At 51.7% G+C, this 22,379-nt stretch overlaps 1 protein-coding gene across 1 annotated transcript in view; it reads right to left on the bottom strand.

Annotated features, from left to right (window-relative positions):
- Positions 1-22,327, bottom strand: part of NCS1 (neuronal calcium sensor 1) — a 54,035-nt gene extending 31,708 nt beyond the window's left edge. The window contains exon 1 of the mRNA XM_004375759.2: positions 22,264-22,327. Within this exon, the coding sequence (XP_004375816.1) occupies positions 22,264-22,327 (64 nt within the window). The remainder of the gene's footprint in view (positions 1-22,263) is intronic.
- Between the last annotated feature and the right edge of the window lie 52 nt (positions 22,328-22,379).

Here is a 22,379-nt window from a genome sequence, read left to right as displayed (position 1 = left end):
TCCCCCGCCCCCTCCCCCATCTCATCTATTCCCCACCCAGCAGCTGTCAAACATCCTAATAGTCTCTCAGGTTAAAGTCCAAAGGTCAGCATAAGCCCAGCCCTTCCAACCTCAACCCTGCTCTTCCTCGCCAATGCCCCCTTAGCAGAGCTCAGTTTCCTGAAAAGCAAAACTCCAAATTCTGTAGCTGCTTCAGGGGACTTTTTCCATGCTGTTCCTTCAGAATGGAACGCTCTTCTTTGTCTTCTTTGAGCAAAGCTGTGCGGGGTGGGGGGATATCTCACCCCACAGCCTGGCCTGCCCCTCCCACCACCCTAGGGACACTTGACCCTATCGCCTGAGAAGGGGGCAATTCCCCTGTAGGGACCTGGATTCCAGGGGTCTGCTGCTACCTTAAGGAGCCCCAGTGGCACAAACGGTTAAGCACTCAGCTGCTAACTGAAAGGCTGGCAGTCGGAACCCACCCAGCAGCTCTGCGGGAGAAATACCTGGTCATCTGCTTCTGTAAAGATTACAGCCTAGAAAAACCTAAGAGGCAGTTCTACGTTGTCAGGTGGGCTTGCTATGAGTCAGAATCGACTCGAAGGCACCTAACAACAAAAGCTGCTACCTTGCTGTGTGACCTTGTCATTTTCCCTCTCTGGGCCTCAGTTTCCCTGTCTGTAAAGGGAGAAATGGCTCCTGCTCCTCCTGTTCACAGCTGTGCCAACTGTAAAGTGCTGCACGTAGAAGGTAGGGGAGAACAAGACAGAGTTAAACACCTTGAGGGTTTTCCACCTACTTGTACCCTATAATCTTCCAGGTGCCACAGCCTTCCCGCCCCAAACTACCCCCCACCCACCAGCCAGTGCTGCAATACAGACTCCCCTGCGCTGACCTGAAATGAGAACCACAATGACCCCTCTTTGAGGTCGGACACCTGTCAGACCAGTTTCCAGAAGGTCCCATGGATGTGCACTGGTCCTCCTGGGAGGGGCAGGGGACTCCTGGCTGCCCCCCTTTGCTTTTGACCCAATGCGTGACCTTGGACACACCCCTTCCCCATCCAGTGAAGGACCCCCAGATTTCCAAGTCCCCCCCAGCTCCAACACTCCACACAATGACCTGCAAGCAGTAAGTAAAGGAGGGGCCAGAACAAAGCATTTCCCACGGATGGAGCCCCAACAGGATGCACTCCCCGCAGAAAGGCAGCCTAAGTAGCAGCTTGTGGACATGAGGGGCAGTGTGGAAAGAGATGAAGGGGAAAGGTTCTAGGCCAGATAACCTGGGTGGCAACCTGGATCCCCTAACATGCTGTGTGACCTTGGAACCTCACCTGTAAAACAGAGCATTCAGTAGGGTTGTCTCAAAGATTAGCGAGAACATGGTAAGAGTGAAGCTGCCTGGCATAAAATAGGTGCTTCACAAACGGTGGTGAGTATTATTGTCACTGCTGTTGTGATCATTATTCAATGCCTCTGCTATGGTGAGAAGAGAGACAGCCCTCCTTTCCCTCCCCACCCCCAGCCATACCACCCCATTCCTGTTTTCCATAAATGCCCAGCTGGAGGGAAGCTGGGCCCCAATGCCAGGCCTGAGTTCCATCAGAAAGCAAGCCTGGCCTTCCACCCAGAATTCCCAGGCACTCTTGGCTGAGCTGAGGTGCTGCAGGAGCCCCTCACCCTGACCCAGAAGGAGCAGGTTCCCCAGGGCCCCAGCTCCCACCACCCCCTCCCCAACACTTCTTTAGCCCTCCTGTCCCAGCTTCAGGCCCCCCTCTTCCAACCACAGGGTAGCAGGCAGCCCAGCCTCCTTGGCGTTCACTATTTCTACCCACATTCACTGAGTGCCAGCTGAAGCTGGCTCTGCACTAGGCTTGGGCACACAGCCGTCAGCAGGAAAGATGGGCCCAGCCCTGCTTGCTTTGCTCTCCCACAACATCCTCCTGGGCAGACTCCCCCGCTGAGAACCCAAGGACATCAGCAACTGCCACCCACAGACTGATAAGTGATGAGACCCATGAGCTACTGTTACTGCTGCTGTTGTTAGTGAATGCTGACTCCACGCCTGCCCTGCACTAAGCACGTAACTTCATTAGACGCTCCAAAGCTCACGAGGTCACAGGCTACTGCTGTGTCCATGTCACAACAGGAGGGGGTGCCGTATGTCCAAGGTCATCCAGCTAAACCAGGCTCTGATGTCAGATCTGACCCCCCTGAACCCTGCTCCTGACCCCCAATGGACACAGGCACCCCCACCTCTCCCTACACATCCTCACAGTGGCCTTGCTGGCTGATAAGCGGGGGCTGAGGCAGCGGGACTGCAGGAGGATGACGGGGCCATCCTGGGGTATTTCATCTGCAGAAAAGGTAGTCAGGGTGTAGGGGGATCTTCAAACCCGTAAGACCTGGCTTTAGGAATGGGCAGTGGATGGTGGCCCAGATCCCAAAGGGCAGACTCAGGTCAGAGCCGGGCAAAATGGGCCATCTGGCTCCAGGGACCTGTTCTCTGTCACCCTGAGTGCCACCCTGGCTGGCCTTCCTGTGGTCCCCAGCAGCCAGGCTCCCTCCCACCTCGGGCCTGCCAGTCAGTTGCTGCTTGCCCTTGGTCAACAAGATGATGCAGATCACAAGCTGGGCACTGAGGCCAGCACATGGGGCGCTCAGCATGGAGATGATACTGTTGTGATCAGTAAGATGAATCGTGGTTTTATAATAAAATGTCAGGGGTCTCATTGTTCTCAGGGGCGGCAGCAACCGAGGCAGCTGGCAGGGTGGATGTCGAGATGGGAAACTTAGTGCCACTGTCAGGGAGAGGAGCCTGGCCCCTCACAGGAGCACAAGTGTAAGAGCTGCTCAGAGCCACTCAAATCACCTGGTTTCCCGCTTGGTCCTGAAGGAGCCTCCCTAAGCCCCATTTACAGGCCCTGTTCTGAGAGGTGAGGACCATCAGCCCATTTCACTGATGAAGAAACTGAGGCTTCATAATGAGAGGAAAGCACTCGTCCGAGGTCACATGGCCAGTGTGGAGGAGTGGAGATCAGAACCCAGATCTGCCAACTCCTAAGTACAGGATCCAGAGGGCTTTAGCCTGAAAGGGTCATCTCCAAGAAGGGGTTGTCCAACGAACCTCCCCAAACCACGGCAAGCACTTGCGGAGTTTCTGCTGTGTGCCAAGCCCTGGGGCAGATGAGACTTGAACCCCAGCCCTCAGGGCACAAAGCCCCTGCCCAGGTAGCTGCTATTAAAGCCCGCCTTCGAGGTACCTCCCTGGAGTCAGGTCCCTGGGCTCCATGTTTACCCTGGACACCCTGCGTCCCACTCGCTTTTAGATTTACCAAAATCAGGCTTGAATTTTTGTGATTTATTTCCCCAATCCAAGCCTCAATTTCCTCATCTGACAAATGGAGAAAGAATGTTCACTCTAACTAGCTCACAGGTCGGGGAATGTGCTTCATCCCTGGAGCTAGGCCATGTGGGTAGAGGAAGTCTAAGGTCTTCCCAAAGGCACCCTCCACAGAGGCCCTGAGGGGCGAGGCCTGGTGCTCACTCTGGACTGGGGGGAGGGTGGGGAGGGGCACGGGGCAGAGTCCCAGGCAGCCACCACAAGCAAGTCTTAGTTCAAACTTTGTGTTCTAGCCCTACCTAATATGTCTGCAGATCCTGTATTAATACTGCTCCATTATATCTTGGTGTTTATTTTACTCTAAAAAGAAAGTTATTGCTATGGATTGAATTGTGTCCCCAAAAATGACATGTTGAAGTCCTAAAGCCCTGGTACCTGTGAATGTGATCTTTTTGGAAATAGAGTCTCTGAAGATGTTATCAGTTAACAAGAGGTCATACCAGTGTAGGAAAAAAAAAACCAAACCCATTGCCTTCGAGTCAATTCCGATTCATAGTGACCCTATAGGACAAAGTAGAACTGCCCCATAGAGTTTCCAAGGAGCGCCTGTGGATTCGAACTGCCAACCTTTTGGTTAACAAACGTAGCTCTTAACCACTATACCACAAGGGTTTCCTACCAGCATAGAATGGGTCCTAATCCTATATGAGTGGTGCTGTTATAAAAGAGAAAGACATACACAGAACATGATTGTGGTGAAATGAGTTTCTTTATGTGACCTTTTGCCTTGGTTCTTTGGAAAAACAGTTTGAGAGATTTTCCCCCTAAGCCCTGAGGAGTTACCTTTGCCCTAGTTTTTTTACCCCAGAGGGTTTGTTACTTTTGTCCAGGTTGATTGACATTTCCTGGGTGAAGTTGTAAACAGCTTGGTTTTGATATTTTTTTGTCTGGCCCTGGGCTGCAGCCTGCCCAGTGATTTGTATGCACCTTGCAGGGATTGGTCAATAGTCTATGCAAATGAGGTGAGTATAGCCTACTATGCAAATGAAGTGCCTGAGGCCTACCAAGACAAGATTGGTCAGTTTGTGGCTCGTGGGAGGGCCATGCATTGAAATTTACCAGGAGTTTGTGTATGTATACAGCCAGCCCCACAAAGGTAAGCCAGATAAAAGCAGGAAGAAAAGCAGCAAGAAGAGGCAGAAAGAAGAAAGAAGCAGAGAGAGGAGGCAAGGAATCTCCTAAAAGAGCTGTAATGCTGGTCAAAGGCTGTAACACTGAAGACAGCAAGAGGCCTGGAAGGGGCCCAGTGGCAGGGCCAGCACTGATAGGCCCAGAAGGGCCCAGCAGCAGAGCCCGTCCTCAGGAGGCCGAGAGGAGCTGAGAGAGCTGTCCTGCACTGAAGAAGGGAGACTGCCTACATGCTTCCTGATGCTGAAACCTGAGTTGCAGTCTGTTGATCCAGATCCCAAGTTGTACCCTGTTCCTTAATAAACCACTTAACTGTAAGTATGGTTTGTGAGCTCTGTGAGACAGTGCAGCTAACTGTCAAACCCAAATGCGGAGAGGGAAGAGTGCTAAGGGAAAGCAGAGTGGCCAGGGTCACAGATGGAGTGGTACAGCAGCTTGGAGAATGTAGAAATCTGGGATATATTTGACCTCTGCCTCATAGGAATTGGCTTTGTGCTGATTCTTAAATTTGAAGTTATTTGTATAATGATTAACGTAATTGATAGCACTATATTGTATACCTGAGAAATGTTTACTTGGCAAATGTTGTTTTACATATTTTTACAATAAAAAAGAAAACAGACAGCCATGCAGAGTTAAGCTGCATCTGCAAGCCAAGCGATGCCTGGGGCTACCAAAGGCTGGGATCTTAACCCTGGAGCATTTGCAGAGAACGTAGCCCTGCCAACGCCCTACCCTCCAGAACTGTGAGACAATGTTACAGCAGCCCCAGGAAACAAATACAGTTTTAAAATACACTGATTTTAACTTCTGTACAAATGAAATAACTTTCTCCAAAAAATCCCCAAGTAAAATTGCAGGAAGATGTACTTTGTCTTGTAGCTTCCAGGAATGATAACAGTAAGAAAAAAAGCAGCCATTTATTAGGCACTTATAGTGCACTGGTCCTGGGCTAAGCACTTTAATGCCCAAACGATGCTATGAGACAAGGACTTCAATTATCCCCATCCTACAGATGAGGAAACTGAGACTCTCAAAGGAGAAGCCACTTGCCCAAGGAACAAAGCTAGTCTGCAGTGGAGTTGGGACCAGAACTAGGGTTTACGGAACTCCAGAACTTATTGGAAAAGTGCAATGATTAAAACATCACACAAATGCATTCTGGGGGTTGAGAGCCTTTACACCCCAGCCTATTCTGCAGCATTCAGTCCTCTCAGAGAGGTACTGAATCTTCTGCTTCTCTGACTCCCCAACAAAGTGCAGCTGGTGGTAGCGAGCAAAGGTCCTTGATATCTGCTGGTCTCCTAATGACTTGCTTGACTGAGTGAACCAGACCAAACCACATTGATACAGGCTCAAACCCCAGCTCTACCACAGTCCAGCTGTGTAACATCGGACAAGTCAGTTAACCTCTCTGAATCTCGGCTTCCTCATAAACTGAAGATGATAAAACCTACCACAGCTACATGCATAGAGGAAAGACTGAAAAGAACTTAGGTCAAAATGTTATCAGCAGTTTTTTGTTTTGTTCTCGGTAATTGCCTATATTTTCCAAATTCTGCCCTTCCCCAGTGTATGTGAGCTCCACGGGCAGGATCTGTGTCTGCCAAAATCACAGCTACATACCCAGCACCTGGCACATAGTAGGTGCTCAGTATGTTTTTGTTCTTGTAAAATGTACGTGTTATGTTTGTTTTAGGCGGGTAGCTTAGAAGGCAGACATAGCTACTTCTATTTTCTAAAACTCAAACTTATTTCTGGCTAATAGATTTTTCCCCAACAACTTCTCTCTCTCTCTTACACACACACACACACACAGACACACACACACACACAGGACAAGATAGGGACTCGAGAACCATCACCCCCACGGTTCAAGCCATCTTTACCGCCAGGCTTTCAATCTTTCAGAATAGTGGGTCCAGAGGAGGAGAACCACACTTTCTGCCTCCTTCAAGACCTTGGGAGAAAGGTTGCTGTGTAGGGTTTTCTCCAGGACTCCTGATGGAAGGTCTCTCAAACGCTTCAGAACCAACACAGGTGCCTAGAGACTAGGTTCAGCTTGACTTCTCGAGCATTTTCCAAGTACCTACAAAGTTCTGTGGGAGGCACTGAGGCAACTCGAACAACATGAAGGGTGTTTTTTCTAAATTGAGTCATCCTTTTACCCTTGTGTGACCTTGGGCAATGGAACTCACCTCTCTAAGCCTCACTTTCCTCATCTGTAAAATGGGGATGATGGTGGTGACAAGGATAGTTAGAAGGAACAAATGAGATTTTTCACCCTGTCATTCATCAGTTAATTACTGAGCACTCCAAATGGGTCAAACCTTGAGCTGGGCTCTGGGAATACGGCAGTGACCTGGACACAAGTCCTTGTCCTCTCAGGCATCTTGATATAATAGGGGAGATGGACCTTAAGCAAACAACTGTCCAATTATCTGTTGTGATAAGAAAGGAAAGTTAAAAAAACAAAGACAAAGAAGGGAAAGGTCAGGGTATGACGAGAATATAAAGCAGGAACCCAATCTAGTCTAGGGGGTGAGGAAGTGCTTCCTAGGGGAAAGGGCACTTCTGGTGATATATAAGGATGAGCAGGCTTAGCCACGCAAAGGGGAAGGGAGCATGTTTTCCAGGAGGAGGAAGCTACGTGTCCAAAGCTCAGCAACGTTACAGGGCACGCTAAGTTCAAGGAACCACAGAGGCCACATCTTGCTGATGCAAAGCATCAGCCAGAGGGATCCTAGTCCAGGCAGAAGCACAGCTAGTGCCCAAAAATGTTGACCATTTTTACAGTTGTTAATAAAGGTACACCCAAAGACTAGGCAGGATGCCAGTGCCAATGATGTAGGCACACCGGAGGGGAGGGTGCTGCAGAGTCCACCAGGGAGCCATGGGCAGCAGGCCACCTCCCTCCTGCCCACTCATCCTGGAGCATGTGACATCTGCCTCCGCCTACCCCCACGCCCCTGCTCAGCCCCTAACCTCCACAGCTCCCTGCCCCAGCCCAGGAGAGGACAGGAGATGCCTGGCTGGTTTCCATCACAGCTCAGGCAGAAACCAGATCAGTCATAGTCCCTAATGTCACAACCAATAGAGCAAGGAAACCTCAGAATAGGAGCAGGGGTGGGGACACTGAGGAGCCCCCAAGGCAGAGCAGAGCAGAGCAGAGAGGTGAACAAAGAAACCCGCTCACGGAGGAAAGACACTGACGAGGACAGAGAGGCGAAGAGCTGTGCCTGGGGGTGGGCCAGGCGCCACTTCCCCAACCTCTGCGCCTCTGGCTGCGTGGGGACCCAGTGGTCATGATGTCACCTCCCTGCCACTCAGGATTCCGCAGATCATTCCTGAGACCAATCAGCCACAGAACGTTGAGCTGAGATTCCCGTCCCTTAGCGCACGGGGGTGGAACGACTCCAGCAGAGGCCCAGGAGGATTCTAGAGCTTGAATTCCAGGGCTCCTGGCCAGGCGAAGGTGGAGTGGCGACTAGAGAGGGTGGCCCCCGGTCCAGCAGCAGGCAGCAGTCCCAGCTCTGGCCCTTTAAGAGCCGAGGGCAGAGGTGCAGGCCCTGACCTGCCCTCAACTGAGGAGGCACAGAAGTGACTCATCATGGTCCTTGTCACCGTCCTCAGATCCTTGGGAAGCAGGAGGACGCTGGCATAGCAGGAGAATGGGGTGCTGCCAGGAACTCCAAGCAGTAATGGGGTGTGATGAGGCACCGTCGCACACCTATCAGCCTGGCTAGAACCCCCAGAGGCCAAATCCTGACCTTGACCACGCTGCCTGCTGGTGCCTCCATCTGCCATGGTGGTGCATCCCATCATTCACCTATTTCCCAAGACCAGCCCACAGTAGTGCCCCCCCACAAGTGAGGCTCCCAGCCCTGGCCTGCCCTGCCATGTTTGCCTGCCACTCTGAGGAGCTAACCCACTTCGCGCACCTCCTAAAGCAGGGGACTGCAAAGCAACCCACTTTGAAAATGAGAAAACTGAGGCTCAGCAGCAAAGGGACTTTCCCAGGGCCATGTGGGAACATGATTTGAACCCGATGTGTTTCTGGTCACTAAGCTCACCTCCAGGCCCACTCAGTTGGACGCTCAGTCTCCTGTACTCATCCACGTCCTAATACCCCTCACTCTTGCAGCACCGTCTGGCCTCCCCTCCTGTCCCACGGGCCCCTCTACACTCTGGCCACCACACATTTTCCAGGTCCTCAGAGTTGCCACACTCTGATGCTCTAGTCCTGGAACATGCTGTTCCTTCTGCCTAGAACACTCTCAGCGCTCCCCCTGCCCAAAGCCCCCACAAGCTTCTTTGTGCCTTCTAGATTCCTACTCCTCCCTCAGACAGGGCTGAATCTGAATTTCAGAGAGAAAACCAATCATTTTTTAGCATAAGCATGTCTGGCAACCCTACCCTCAGGTTGCAACTGAAATATCACTTCCTCTAAAAAGCTCTCCTGGACAAACCCCAAACCAAGTCAGTCCCTGCCGTGTACTCCCCTAGCATCTTGCAATGTCCTATCTTGATGATGATTCTGATATGACATCTGCTTTCTCCACCAAACCGTGAATGCCAGGAGGGCCAGAAATCCATCCATCCCACCTACAAAGTGCCCCCACTGCCCAAAAGGCCTGGCGTGAGGCAGCTGTTCCATAAAGGTTTTTTGAATGAGGGAGTGAGGGGTGGTAAGGGCCTGGAGCGCCCCTTGGCCAGACTTGCCTCACACAGGCCCTTCTCCCACAGCTGGCTGGGTGCACAAGGAACACTCACATGGCTGCCCCCAGGTCCATGGAGCCAGAGTGGAGGCAATGAGAATGAAGGCAAGGGTAGCTAAGCAAGTTCCTCTCGTTTATTTTGACGGCAGTTGTTAGTTTTAATTAAGATCATGTTCCGCTCGCTCGTCACAGGCAGAGAAATAATCGCCTGGCATGGCGGCATGGGCTGCTGAGCCACAGAGGGGGAGGCAGGCCACGGGGACTGAGGGGCAGGAGACCAGCAGGCTCACGCTTTGAGTTCTGCTGAGCTCCACGCTTGCCCGGCACACACCCCATATATTTTTGAACAGAAGGAAAGCATTCACTTTTCCCCTCACAGTGCCAAAAATAGCCCCGTCTCTTGCCTTTGAACAGGAATCTTTCGGTTCCTCCAAAGAGGCAGGAGCAGGAGGGGCCTGAAAGGAGGGGCCTTGCTGGCTGGCAGGTGGCTTGGACCCCTCCTGGTCGCCCCGGCCCCAGCCTAGGCAGGGTGAGAAGGACCTGGCTTTTGAGGCCCAGCCTCCCAGCCTTGACCTCTGTGGATGAACCCTCAGACACGGACCACCCATCCCCATCGCCCAGCCCAGGAGGCAGGAGGGGCCAGGAAGAAACAGAAAGTGACACCCAAGATGGATGAGAAGAAACTTCATTCATTTGTTAGTTCGTTCATTTATTCATTCATTTTGTTTTTTGTCTTTTTCATTCATGCCAACACATATTTCCTCAGCCCCTACTATGTGCCAGGCTCTGTTCTAGAAGCCAGTGATATGGCAGTGAACCCCTCGAGGAGACATGGTCCCAGTTCTCAAGGTGCTCACAGCCAACCAGGGAGAGGGAGAGTTAAATGCTGGGCCCACACATACACACACCCCCACCCTCCCTGGGAAGTGGCCACTGGGCTTTGGTGAACACTGAGCGGAGGCTGGATGAGTCCTGACCAGGATCCATGCGAGAAGGCGAACTGAAGGGTCAGAGGGAAAGCTGCTCCTAAGCCTGGTGCACAGATCATTCATTCCATCTCCTGCCCAATCTGCACAAGGCACCGATTCCCCATGTTACACGTGAGCCCACCAAGGTGGGATTCAAGAGCCTGGGGCAGGGTGATGGCTGCACAACATGATTAATGTAATTGATACCGCTAAATTGCACACCTGAAAAATGTTGAATTGGCAAATGTGTTATATTTTTACAACAGTAAAAAAAAAAAACCTGGGATATGCCCAGCCCCTTTCACCAATATTTTCCCATTAATTCCATCCACAATTCTGGGAGTTAGGATTATCATCATCTGTCCATTTTATAGATGAAATAAGGAGGCTCGGTGGGAAAGGGTTTGGCTGAGGTCCCAGACCTAGTAAGAGGAGCCGGGATTTGAACCCAGGCCTGGCTGGCCCCTGAGCAGGAGCCCCTGACACCACACTATCCCAGAGCCATCTCAGCTCAACGTCCCCACCCCCACCCCACATTCCATACAAGAGAAAGCAGCTACTCAGAGCAGGAAGTTGTCATAGGGCTGGGAAGTAGAGAACAAGGGATTTAAACACAGCTCTGTCTGCCTCCAAATCTGGGGCCCTTTCTGTTCCCCACAGCAGATTCTGGTAAAAATAAAATAAAAAGGCCACTTTCTGGCTCCAAATGGCCAGAGCCACAGGAAGCCGGGGTGGCCGTGGCCCTGAGGCTGGACCAAAGGAGAGTGGGGCACCCTGAGTCCACTTCCCTCCTGAAAATCCAAGCCTGAAATAAAAAAGCACAGTGATATTTCTACCTTGGGTTAAACATTCCCCAAAGCCACATTCCTCCACTCTCCCTCCTCCTTCCCCACCAGGGCTGGAATCCTGAGCATGATGGCCTGGATGCCCTGCCAGCTGCCTGGGGGCCCCTGGCAAGACCAGGAGAGTCAAAGCCAGCAGCAGCCCTGCAGCCCTTCCTGAGCACCCCCCAACCCGGGCTCCCTTAGCAGGGAACACCTCCTCTTAGGCAGCACTGTCAGGACACCCTGGGGCTGAGAAAAGGCAACATTCCATCTCACAGAGAGCAAGACAGATGGGAAACCGAGACCCAGAGAGGGCAGCCAAAGGCCACAGCAAGTTGTGCCTGAAACCAGGACCCCAGACTCCTCTAACTCCCTGGCAGTCTCCCCCCCACTCCTTAACCCACCTTTCCCACCCACCCCCTATCTTCACTCCATCAGGATACTGTCAGAGTCACAGGTAGGTCCTACTCCAGGTCAATGGAAGGAGACAAACCACAGCAACAGATAGAGAAGCACTTTGGAAGCTCAAAGTGTTACTCAGAAGCAGCATTCACAGGGCCTGCTCCATGCCTGGCTCAGGGCTGGACACTGCACAGGAGGCCAAAGACTACCAGACAGACACGGTGGGTCCTCAAGGAGCTTATGGTTGTCTAGGGTGCTGCTATGGGATTTCCAGATGCAGAGGGGCCCCAGGGTGCTGCTACAGAACCCCCCAGCACAAAGGAGATCCAGGTGCTACCATGGGACCCCCAGACCCAGAAGGGACCCAGGGTGCTGCTGTGGCCCCTCTATCACTGTGCCCCTGAGACCTACACTGCACCCATCATTCGACAGATACTTCCTGAGGCCCCTGCCCCTGCACCATCTTAGCCACTGGGGAGGGCAGGACAGCCAGAGGCATGTTCTCAGGGACACCCCGACCAGTCTCTGCTGCTCATTCTTGGGCTGAGCTGCCTTTCCACAGACCCTGCTGTGTCCTGATTCCCAGCCCCAGCCTGCAGGCTCCCTAAGAGCAGGATCAGTGCCAACACAGCGCCAGGCACATGGGCAGCAGCCACTTCTCCACTGGCATGAGGTAGAGGCTAGAAAGCCTCGGAGGCCAGGGGTGGGGGCACTGCCTGCTGCACATCCTACCAGTGCTCCCCTGACTTCTCCAAACATGGTCTCCCTCTGCGGCCTTCCAGCAAGGCCTCAGCTCTGCCTCCTCCCAGGTGGAAGCCAAGGCCATCCCAAATCCCCCAGAGGAGGGAGGACAACTGGTACCAGCAGGGCCATGCATTTACAGTTGGAAGGATCCTACCCACAATCCGACTTCACACCCAGCCCTGGCCAGCGTCTGATGCTCCAGCAGCTGCTCAAACTCCTCCAGTGACAGGGTGCTCACTACCCGCCACAGGTAGCTCTAAGGGCTGCGAGGCTCATGCAGGTCCTGGGTGGCAGGCGCCTTGGCGGGGCAGAGCATGGCTTTGGCAGTGCAGAGATCTGAGCCTGAGACCCAGGTTTGCTGCTGACCTGCTTCAAGGCCTTGGCATGTCCCTGGGCCTCCTTTTCTTCATCTGTAAAATGGGCATAATAGTCTCTACCTCCCAGGGCTATGGCAAGACTGTGAGGGCCTAACACCTATCCTGGCAAAAAGGTAAATGGGAGTTGTCATTACTGTTATTCCTTTCAATGACACCACCCCTACCTTGCCACCGTCCGAGGGCAGCTGAGCTCCAGGGACCACCATGGCCAGGGTAGAAGGGATGAAAAGTGGCAGCCGTATCCTCAGGGCCAGGGAGTCAGCCCAAATCCGCCTGGTCCCAGAGCTGGCAGCTGAGCTCCCGGCCTCTGATGCAGGTTCCCGGCCTGCCTGTGCCTTCCTCCCGGGTGCCCCCCATGCACATTCACTCACAGCCTGCACAGAGCTGCCCTGACACACACCAACAGGTGCGTGTGCACGCACACACACACACCCGCTCACCCACTCCTAACACACACCACGACCCTGTCACTCATACCAGGAGCGTGCACATGTGAATCAGGGTGTGCACATGTGATCGGCACCACCCACCCGCCCGCACACCCACACCACCCAAGCACCTACTCTGGCTCACACTCAGCTGCACACCTCCTCCGCAGCTTCCCAGAGCCCTCCCACATGCACAAAGCCCCTCACCACGGCCCAGGAGTGAAGAGTTCAGGCTTCCCCAAATGTCCATCAACAGACAAATGGATAAACAAAATGTGGTACATACTACAATGGAGTATATTCAGCCATGAGGAGAAATGAAGTTCCGACACATGCTATGAAATGGATGAACCCTGAAAACATTATGCTGAGTGAAAGAAGTCAGACACAAAAGGACAAATATTGTATGATTCTATTTATATGAAACATCCAGAATAGGCAAATGCATAGAGACAGAAAGTACTTTGATGCATACTAAGGGCTGGGGAGAGGGAGAAAGGAGGAGTTATTGCTTAATAGATACAGAGCTTTTGTTAAGGGTGATGAAAAAGTTTTGGAAATAGTGGTGATGTCTGCACAACATATGAATGTAATTAATGCGACTGAATTGTACACGAAAAAATGGTTGAAGTGGCAAGTTTTCTGTTACATATATTTTACCACAATAAAAAAAAAAAGGGAGAGAGAACTAAAAAAAAAAAAAGAATACATCATTTCATAAAATTACAGTGCTGTAATATTAAAGAGAACTAAAAAAAAAAAAAAAAAAGAGTGTGAGCTCCAGGGCCACACAGGGCAGGGGACAAACCACAGCTCTGCCACCTGTGAGGTCCTGAGCCAGCCCCAGTCCCCTCTGAGCCTCAGTTTTCTCATCTGTAAAACAGGATCGTACAGGGCTCCCAGGAGGAGTTGGTGACAGAAACATGCGAACACTGAGCACAGGCCTAGATCACACGGGACGGGCTTAATACCAGGTGCTGGTGCGGTGACAGCTGTGACCACGACCCACTATTGCTTACAGATTCTCCATCACCATTGGTAAACTAAGGGGAGCACTAAAATGAGCCACCAACTTCAGTGTCTATTATTTCTAATCTCAAATACAACTGTTATGGATTAAGTTGTGTCCCCCAAAAATATGTGTTAGAAATCCTAACCCCTATACTTGTGGATGGTGCCCTGGTGGTGCAGTGGTTAAGAGCTCGGCTGCTAACCAAAAGGATGGCAGTTGAAATTCACCAGCAGCTCCTTAGAAACCCTATGGGGCAGTTCTACTCTGTCATATAGGGTCGCTAGGAGTCAGAATCGACTCCAGGGCAACAGGTACACTTGTGAAAGGAATCTCATTTGGGAACAGCGGTTTCTTTGTATGTTAATGAGGCCATATCAGTGTTGGGTACTTTTTGATATAAAATGAGCAGATTAGGCACAGAGAAGCAAGCAGAGATGGGGGAAGACAGATGCCACGCTACAGGAAGATCACCAAAGAACAGAGAAACAGAAGCTGAGAAGAGACAAGGACCTTCCCCCAATGCTGACAAAGAGAGAAAGCCTTCCCCTAGAGCCTGCACCCAGAATTCGGACTTCTAACCTCCTAAACTGTGAGAAAATAAATTTCTGTTTGTTAAAGCCACCCCCTTGTGGTATTTCTGTTATAACATCTACCATAACTAAGACGACAACAACCCTGTGTTGTAGAAGGATCATTATATCCTCAATTGCTAGATGAGGAGGAAACTGAGGCATCAGGAAGCTATGAGCCATGCCTGAGGCCAAGACCAGGTCATCAGACAGCACAGCCCGAGCACACTCTGTCCCTTGACCTCGTGTTCCGTGTTGCACCTCCCCATGGAGCAATCTATACATTGGACAGAAATGGAAATTGAGTCCCAGAAAGAACTAGTGATTCCAAAGCCAGTGTCCAAGCTGCAATGGTTCTTGGACTGAAGCCCAGGCAGCCTGCTCCCCAGTCCTCCAACCCCATGTCCACGCAGGATCCTAAACCCCAGCATTCCAGAGTCAGCTCTCCCTCCCGACCTTGGCGAGTCAGGATCCCGATCCAGTCACCAACCCACCAGGCCAAATGCAGAGGCCGTCCACACGTGCCATCCCACTCCCATTGGAGCTGAGGGCCTGTAACCACTCACCCTGTGACCACTCAGGGGAGTAGACATGAACCACTGTCCCCTGACAATGTTGGAGCAGCCTCCTTCCTGGGAGAGCATTTACTAAGCACTTATTATGTGTCAGTCCCTGTGCCAGGAGGTATCCTGAACACCTACCTGTAGGAAAGGCAATACTGTCCACCCCCGTCTCACATTCGAGACACCCAGAGATACAGAGGTAAGGGACTTGTCAGGGTCACACAACCAGAAAACAACAGAGCTGGCCTCAGAGCCCAGGCCTGGTGGACTCTACACTCTCAGCACTCTGCTGTCCTGCCCTCAGCTGGAAATCACTCCAACGTCAAGTTAATCGGAAACTTTTCATGTTAATTTATGATGTTCTCTGCCTTGGTAAACAGACCACCCACGGGATGTGCAACTTGTTTCATCTTGTAATGACAGTAACAAGGATGCTCTTTTTAACATATACTAATTTTTTCCTTACCGGAGAGCTAGAGATATTTAGGACAAGATGAACCATATCACAGGGTACTTCAGGAAGAAAGCAAGACAATCTCACCTCCTCCACCCCAACACACCATGGTGCCAACACACCATGGCACAATAGTTGTCCTAGGTCCCTGACACATATTTTCTGTGTGACTTTAAGAGAGATAGTTCATCTCTCTAGTACTTGATTTGCCCATTTGTAAAATGAGGGCCCTGAACTACATGACCTCGAAGTCTCCTCCAGCTCAAAAATTCTAGGATTCTATTTAATAGTAATCAAAGAAATGAACATTGAAACAGTTAGCTACTTTTGTCTTCTCCATAACTTGGCAATGATTAAGAAAAACAATAACAGACCAGAGGGGCAGCTTCTGTCCAGAGGTGAGATGGGAAGGCAGAGAGAGTTGGGAGCTCCTTGAATGTTCATGGGGAATCAGGGGCGGAGGGGAGGAGTGCGCTGTCGCAGAATGGGGTGAGCGGTTGGGGTCTTATAACAGTGTAGGTAAAAAAGAAAAATTTGTATGGGAGACTAACTTGAAATGGAAACTTCATTTAATTACAACAATTAAAAAAGAAAAACAATAACACCCAGTGCTGGCAAGCATGCAGGGAAATGGGCACTCTCTCACCCACTTTTACTGAAAATGTAAATTGGAATATACTTTCTGGGGAGCAATTTAGCAATTTTTAATCAAAAGCCTTTAAAAAATATCTCCAGCCTTTAACCCTGTAATACCATTTTGGGGAATCTATCTGTCAAAAGAGATATGTGTGCAAAGAGTTTGCAAAGGTATTCATCACAGCACTGTTTATACTGGCAAAAAAAAAAAAAAAAGCAGCCTAATTGTCCAATGACAGGGGATTAAATAAAAATATATTACATTCATAGGATGCAGCCATTAAAAAATCATGTTATAGAAGAATAGTTAACAATGTAGGGCAAACGTTCATAATTATTAGGTTTAAGAAAGTTAGAAAATAAAAAGTACATAATCCCAAATTTGTAAGTAATGATACCCACATACCAAGCTGTATTGATTCTCCCTCCTAAATATACCTTGAATCTGTCCTTTGCACTACCTACCACCAGCTCATCACCGTGATCATTCCTGGCCTCGATTACCAACCCTCTCTTCTAATCTATTCTTTGGACTGTAGCCAAGAACTATCTTTCCAAACCCAAATCTGTCTCTGCCACCCCCCTCCTATGATTCCCCACTGATTTTGGAAAATGTCCAAATTCCTTCCCACGGTCTTCAAGGCTCCTGGTGAGGGGAATATCTGAGTCTGGCCCACCTGGCCAGCAGTGTCTCCCCCTGCCCCTAGCCTCCCCCAAAGGGGCTCAGACCTGGCCTTGGGAGCAGAGGCAGTTGAGTCCAGTCCCAAGGCCCCCGCCAGGAGAACTGGCTTTTACCTGACACAGTGAGATGCAAGAATTTGAGAAGAAAGAATTCTCTGGGTGGAGGTGTGGGACAGGAGGTGCCGGGTCACATTTAACATGAAGCCCAATGAGGCCGAAAGAGTTTAAACTGGTGCATGAAAAGGAGGCCTGGGCTCTGTGACCAGGGCGAGTTCCTGGCCCTTTCCCTCCTCAACTTCTCCATCTGCACAAGGGGTCAGGCCGCAGAAGCTCTGCCCACCCTGCTCTACAAGATGGAAGATTTGCATCCCTAGGACCAACTGCTGCCACGAGAGGTTTAAAGGGTTCCCTCAGAACAAGGCACCATGCTAAACTCTTCACATGCCCTGAATCCTCCCCAGCTCCTCAAGGTCGGCCCTCCTATGATGCCCATTTTCCAGATGAGCAAAGTCAAGCTCCATAAGAAGGGGCTTGCCCAAGGAAAGGGCCAAGAGCTGGGATGCTTGCCCCACACCTTGGTCCCCAAGCCTCACTGCCCTCTCCAAGACCCTGCTGCCAAACACCCCTATTCCCTTTCGGGCGGCTCTGTGGACCTCAAAGCACTCTCCCATTTGATCCATGGAGTCATTGGAGAAGGTTGCTCAGAGAGGTTAAATGGTTTGCCCAAGGTCACAGAGCCTGAGTGAGCACCCAGCCCATTCTTTCAGGACACTGAGCTCCTTCCTAATAACAGAATTGACATTTCCCACCCAGATGCTGAATCTAGCTGCAGTTCCTCTTCTGCTGCTTTGTTCGGCCTTCAGCAGAGACAGGGAATGAGCCTCTTTGATCTTATCCCCATGCACACTGGATTCGCAGGAACCATAGAAGCCACCTCCATTCTTCTGACCCTTCCCTCTCCTTGTTGGTTTATCCCTTGCCTAGCTGGGGGCCCCACCCTCATGCAGCTGCCACCCTGGTTCCCACCCTTGTCCCAAGATGGATGGCAGATACAGCCTCCCCGTAAGGTGATGTCTTGTCCTGTGTGGTTAAGCAGAGCTGGGTGAGAGAAGTGACAGTCAGAGAATATTCCTCATCATACAGGAAGGGACATCCAGGGGTCCCAGGACCAGGCCAAAGCCAGAGAGATCCAAAAGCCTAGCTGGTAACACTCAGTATCCCTGAACCCCAGACCCCAATACCGAGCCAGGGGCCCATTCTCTGCTCCAGGTCACAGAGGCATTAGCTGCCGACTGCCCAGATCTCCCATCTGCTTCTTCCTTCCACAAGCCTGCGGCATCTCGGGCAGCATTCTGGGTATCAGGAAAAACAGCAGAAGAGACTCAAGGTTGGCAACCAAGGTCAAGGCAGAGCCTGGACTGATCAAGAGCAACAAAGAGGAGGTGATCATTTCTGAGTGCTGGACAGAGGGTCTCTGGGGAGTACCTCGAAGCATCATAGGGAGAGGATAAGGAGAGGGAAGGCCTGGCTGGCTTGGACCTGGCATGGTCCCCTGAAGCCTTTAAATGGATGCAGCTCAGACCACAAATGATTGAGCCCTACAAGCTCGGTATTTTGGACAACCTGGCTGGTTTCCACCTGAAGGCAGGAGGTTTGTCTCTCTCGTTCACTGCTTTGCGTCTGCGCCTGGCACAGAGTGAGAGCTCAATAAATGGCAGGTCAGGGAGGCCTAAAAATTAACAAGCAGGTGTCAGGGGAGACTGCTGCAAGTAAAAACAAGAACCAATCAAACCAATCCAACATTCAACCTTTCTATACCTACTGCGTGCCTGGCACAAAGATCAGGGCAGTAGGAAGATTCCTCTGTGAGGAGGTGAAATTTGTCTGCAAGATATATTTAAGATCAATTCAAGATGGTGCTGAATTGTGTGGTGAAAACAACCATGTTAATGACAATCACTAACATTTACTGATCGCTTACCACATGCTAGGCTCAGTGCTGTAGGCAAATTATTATGTTGACTCCTCATATCCCTTCGAACTCAGGTACCATGATTACACCCACTATGCAGATGAGGAAACTGAGGCTCCGTTAGATAAGGGTACCAGCCTATTGAATGGCCTCCCCACAGCCTGGGCACAGGGATACCACCAACCACAACAAGCTGGAAGAAAATGTGACAGATATCAACGAAACCAGGTTGCTGGTAACATCAACCATGACTCTGTAAGTTCTGGCTGAGCGGGGCCACCTCCACCCCTCAATGACCTCCTGCTGCTCCTGGACATGAACTGTGTCAGGAAGGGTGATGATCAGGATACAGGACACTGATGATTTAAAAAAAATCTTATCTGCAGAGGAGGAAAAAACTCTGCTCTGCAGTGTTAAGCCTGAAAGATAGAGGGTTTTATCCGGGCTGAATCCAGATGCATCTGGCAAGGGCCACACAGCTGCAACTTTTAGGCCTTCCCCTGCTTCCTTAACACACACATAGACCACCAGCACAGTCTCTTCCATCGAGCAGGAGAATCACCACCAAGGATGGTACCCAGCGCCAACTCAGGTGTGAGCATCTGGGGCTCCCCTCTGGGCCCCCCTCAGAGTTGTAGCCAGCTGTACACAAAGTGGTCTAGGACACCAGGGGATGCTTACACCAGGACCCTCCAACAACTGTGGTTCTTCACCTGGGCTTCCCAGAACCATAAGCTGCACAACAAACTCTCGTCGAAGATGCAGATTCCTGGGCCCCAGCCCAGACCTAAAGAATCTCAACTCTGGGAGAAGGATTCAGGCATTTTCATATTCAACAAGTTTTCCAGGAGATTCTGCCATTTGAGAGTCCTTCCTAAGTGGCTCCTCTTTTAACCCTGTACCCAGAATCCCCCAGAACAAAGAGCAGATGACTTTGTACTCCACCAAAAGGAAGCCCATCTGGGGGTCTTAGAATCAAGCTGGAGGCTTTCTCTCCTTTTCCTCTTGGAGATCTTTTCATTCAACAAATATCTGTGGACCTACTAAGTGCTAGGTCATGGGGAATACAGCTATTAAGCAAACAGACAAGGCCCTGCTCTGAGGGATCCTACATCAACAAGGGAGACAGACAGGAGGCACATGAACCCACCACCTCCACCAGGCCAACCCTAATAAGGGCTTCTATAGAGGAAAAGTACCCAAATGAACTCTCTCCCCAGTCAAAACTGTTCCATGTCTCCAAAGGCTTTTAAAAATAGCCCAGCACAGTGCCACATGGCCTGATCCTAACAAAGCCTTGTTGACTCAACTTCTCTCAAAGTTAACAGATCTGCCCCAGGAAAGGGGGATGGATAAAATGATCGCCTCAAGCCCCTTCCCATCCAGAATCCACCATCGTGGGCTTACAGCAGAAATCAGAAAGTGACACGCAGAAGAAAAGCCCCTCCTGATTCTCAGCGTGAGCTCTGGGTGGAGCTTTGGAGCCAGAGAGGCCGGAGTTCAAGTCCTGACGCCAGCCACCTTGTGACTGGCCATGGGATATTGAGCATGTTACTTTGCCTCTCTGAGCCTTAGTTTCCTTATCTGTAAATGAGGATGGTCACAGTATCTACCATGCACAGCGCTGTGGTGAGGATTCGATGTGCTAACACATGCAAAGAGCTCAGAGCTCAATAAGCAGGAAGCCTGGCTTCACTCCCCTGCTCCTTATCACAATGGACATGCTTGGTGCAGCCCATGCCCCACCACTCCTAGCAAAGCCCACGGTGCCCTCTGCCTCCTAGGGCCCAGGAAGTCCCACCTTCAGCCTGCCCGCTGACAGCTGTGGGCCATGTCTGGCCTGAGCCTAAAGGCGGATCTAGCATATGTCACAAAACAGCAGCCAGACTAGAAAGGGCCACCACCCACCTTCAAAAGAGGGTGAGAGCAGCCAAGGATGGAGTCCCTGGTCCTCGAAGCTTCACCCCTTCGTGAAGCAGCTACTAGCATGTGAGCTCCTTGTTCCAGAATTCCACTGGAGAAGGGCCAGTATAGCAGACAAGCCCACTCAGGAAAGCCCCCTTTGTTCCAAGCACATGGGGTGAGGAGCATGGAGATGAAGCATGGGTTTGGACAGACCTGCAAACGTGCCTGGAAGACCAATGGAGTTGCGGGGTGGGCGGGGGCAGAGGGGTGAGCAGGGGTTGTGCAATGCACCACTAGAAGCTGCCTCCCATGCCTCCATCAATGCATGGGGCTGGCGGTCAATCTGCTGCCTCCAAGGGGGATGCTGAGGGGCTGGGCCCACACAGCTGCCCAGGTATGGGTTCTGAATTTCAAGCCCAGGGGCACTTCCCCCTCCCAAGTCAAACACCCAGGCAGAAGCCCTTCAAGACTAAGACGACACAGTTGTTCCCAAGTCCCAGCCCCCAAAATAGACAGTGTGGCTGGAACCCAGTGCCATTAACCCCTGGCATGCTGGGGCATCTCCAGAGAGACTGCAGGGAAGGGGAAAGCCTGCAACGGAAAAACTGGAGCTGCAGGGGGACTGGAGAGTTGTGGAGCTGGGCAAGCTGTGGAGACAGGCACACTGGTTCCTGTCTAGAGAAGTCAGTAACTGACAGATCCTCTTCTTCCGGTGACCCATGGTTAAACGCTCAGACCGACCAGATCACTCACCCTGTATAAACCCATTTTGCGGTTTGACAGAGATAGAAAAAGGGAGGTGAGCTGGGGGCCAGAGGAAAATTCAGTCTGTAAATCCTGCAGCCAACTGGGCATACAGGACCCTTCCCCGCCCAGGCAGCCGCCGCCCCAACCTCTGACAAATCTTGCCACCCCACACACACACGATTTGGGGCCACGGAGGAGGCGACGGGCCAAGCTCGCAGCAGCAGTAGCAGCAGCAGCAGCGGCAGCGGCATCATGATGCATGAATCACCCACCCAGCCAGGCTCGTGCCAGCCGGTTCCGCGCAGCAGGAGCCACTGCAACCAGACACCCCCTTCCCCGAACCTCTGCCCCCCCTCCCACCCCGCCCGTGTACGCGCCCTGCCTTTTTGGACAGCTCTGCAGAGAGGGAGCTGCAGGTGGGCTGAGGCTCTCCCGCCCGGCCTGGGGGTGGCCTTGCGCATGCTGACAGTCAGCACATGTCCTCGGCTGAAGGAGTGGGGGGTGGGGACTAGAACAATAAGGCCAGGTGTGGGGCTGGGGGTGCGGCCAGGAGACTCCAAGTGGCCCGGGCCTGAGGCAGGGGAGGGAATGACGCGGGAAGGTTGCGGCGTTGAAGGGGGCGGAGAGAGGGACCAAAGGAGGATTTAGGGGTTTAGGGTTGACAGTGCGATGGGGGAGGGGCGCGAGTGAGAAGAGAAGGTACGAGGTTGGGGAGACGCTGGGCGGGGGTCCCTGGCGCGCACGCACTCACAGTAGGTTTTCCTGGTCAGCTCCTCCACAACTTCAGGCTTCAACTTGCTGTTGGATTTCCCCATCCTCAGCGGCCGCGGCCCCCGCCCCCCGGGCTGGACCCCGTCGGGGCGCCCA

This window comes from Trichechus manatus, unplaced genomic scaffold, assembly GCF_000243295.1.
Source record: "Trichechus manatus latirostris isolate Lorelei unplaced genomic scaffold, TriManLat1.0 scaffold00038, whole genome shotgun sequence".
Classification (NCBI taxonomy): domain Eukaryota; kingdom Metazoa; phylum Chordata; class Mammalia; order Sirenia; family Trichechidae; genus Trichechus; species Trichechus manatus.
This window is presented reverse-complemented; position numbering and strand designations above follow the sequence as displayed.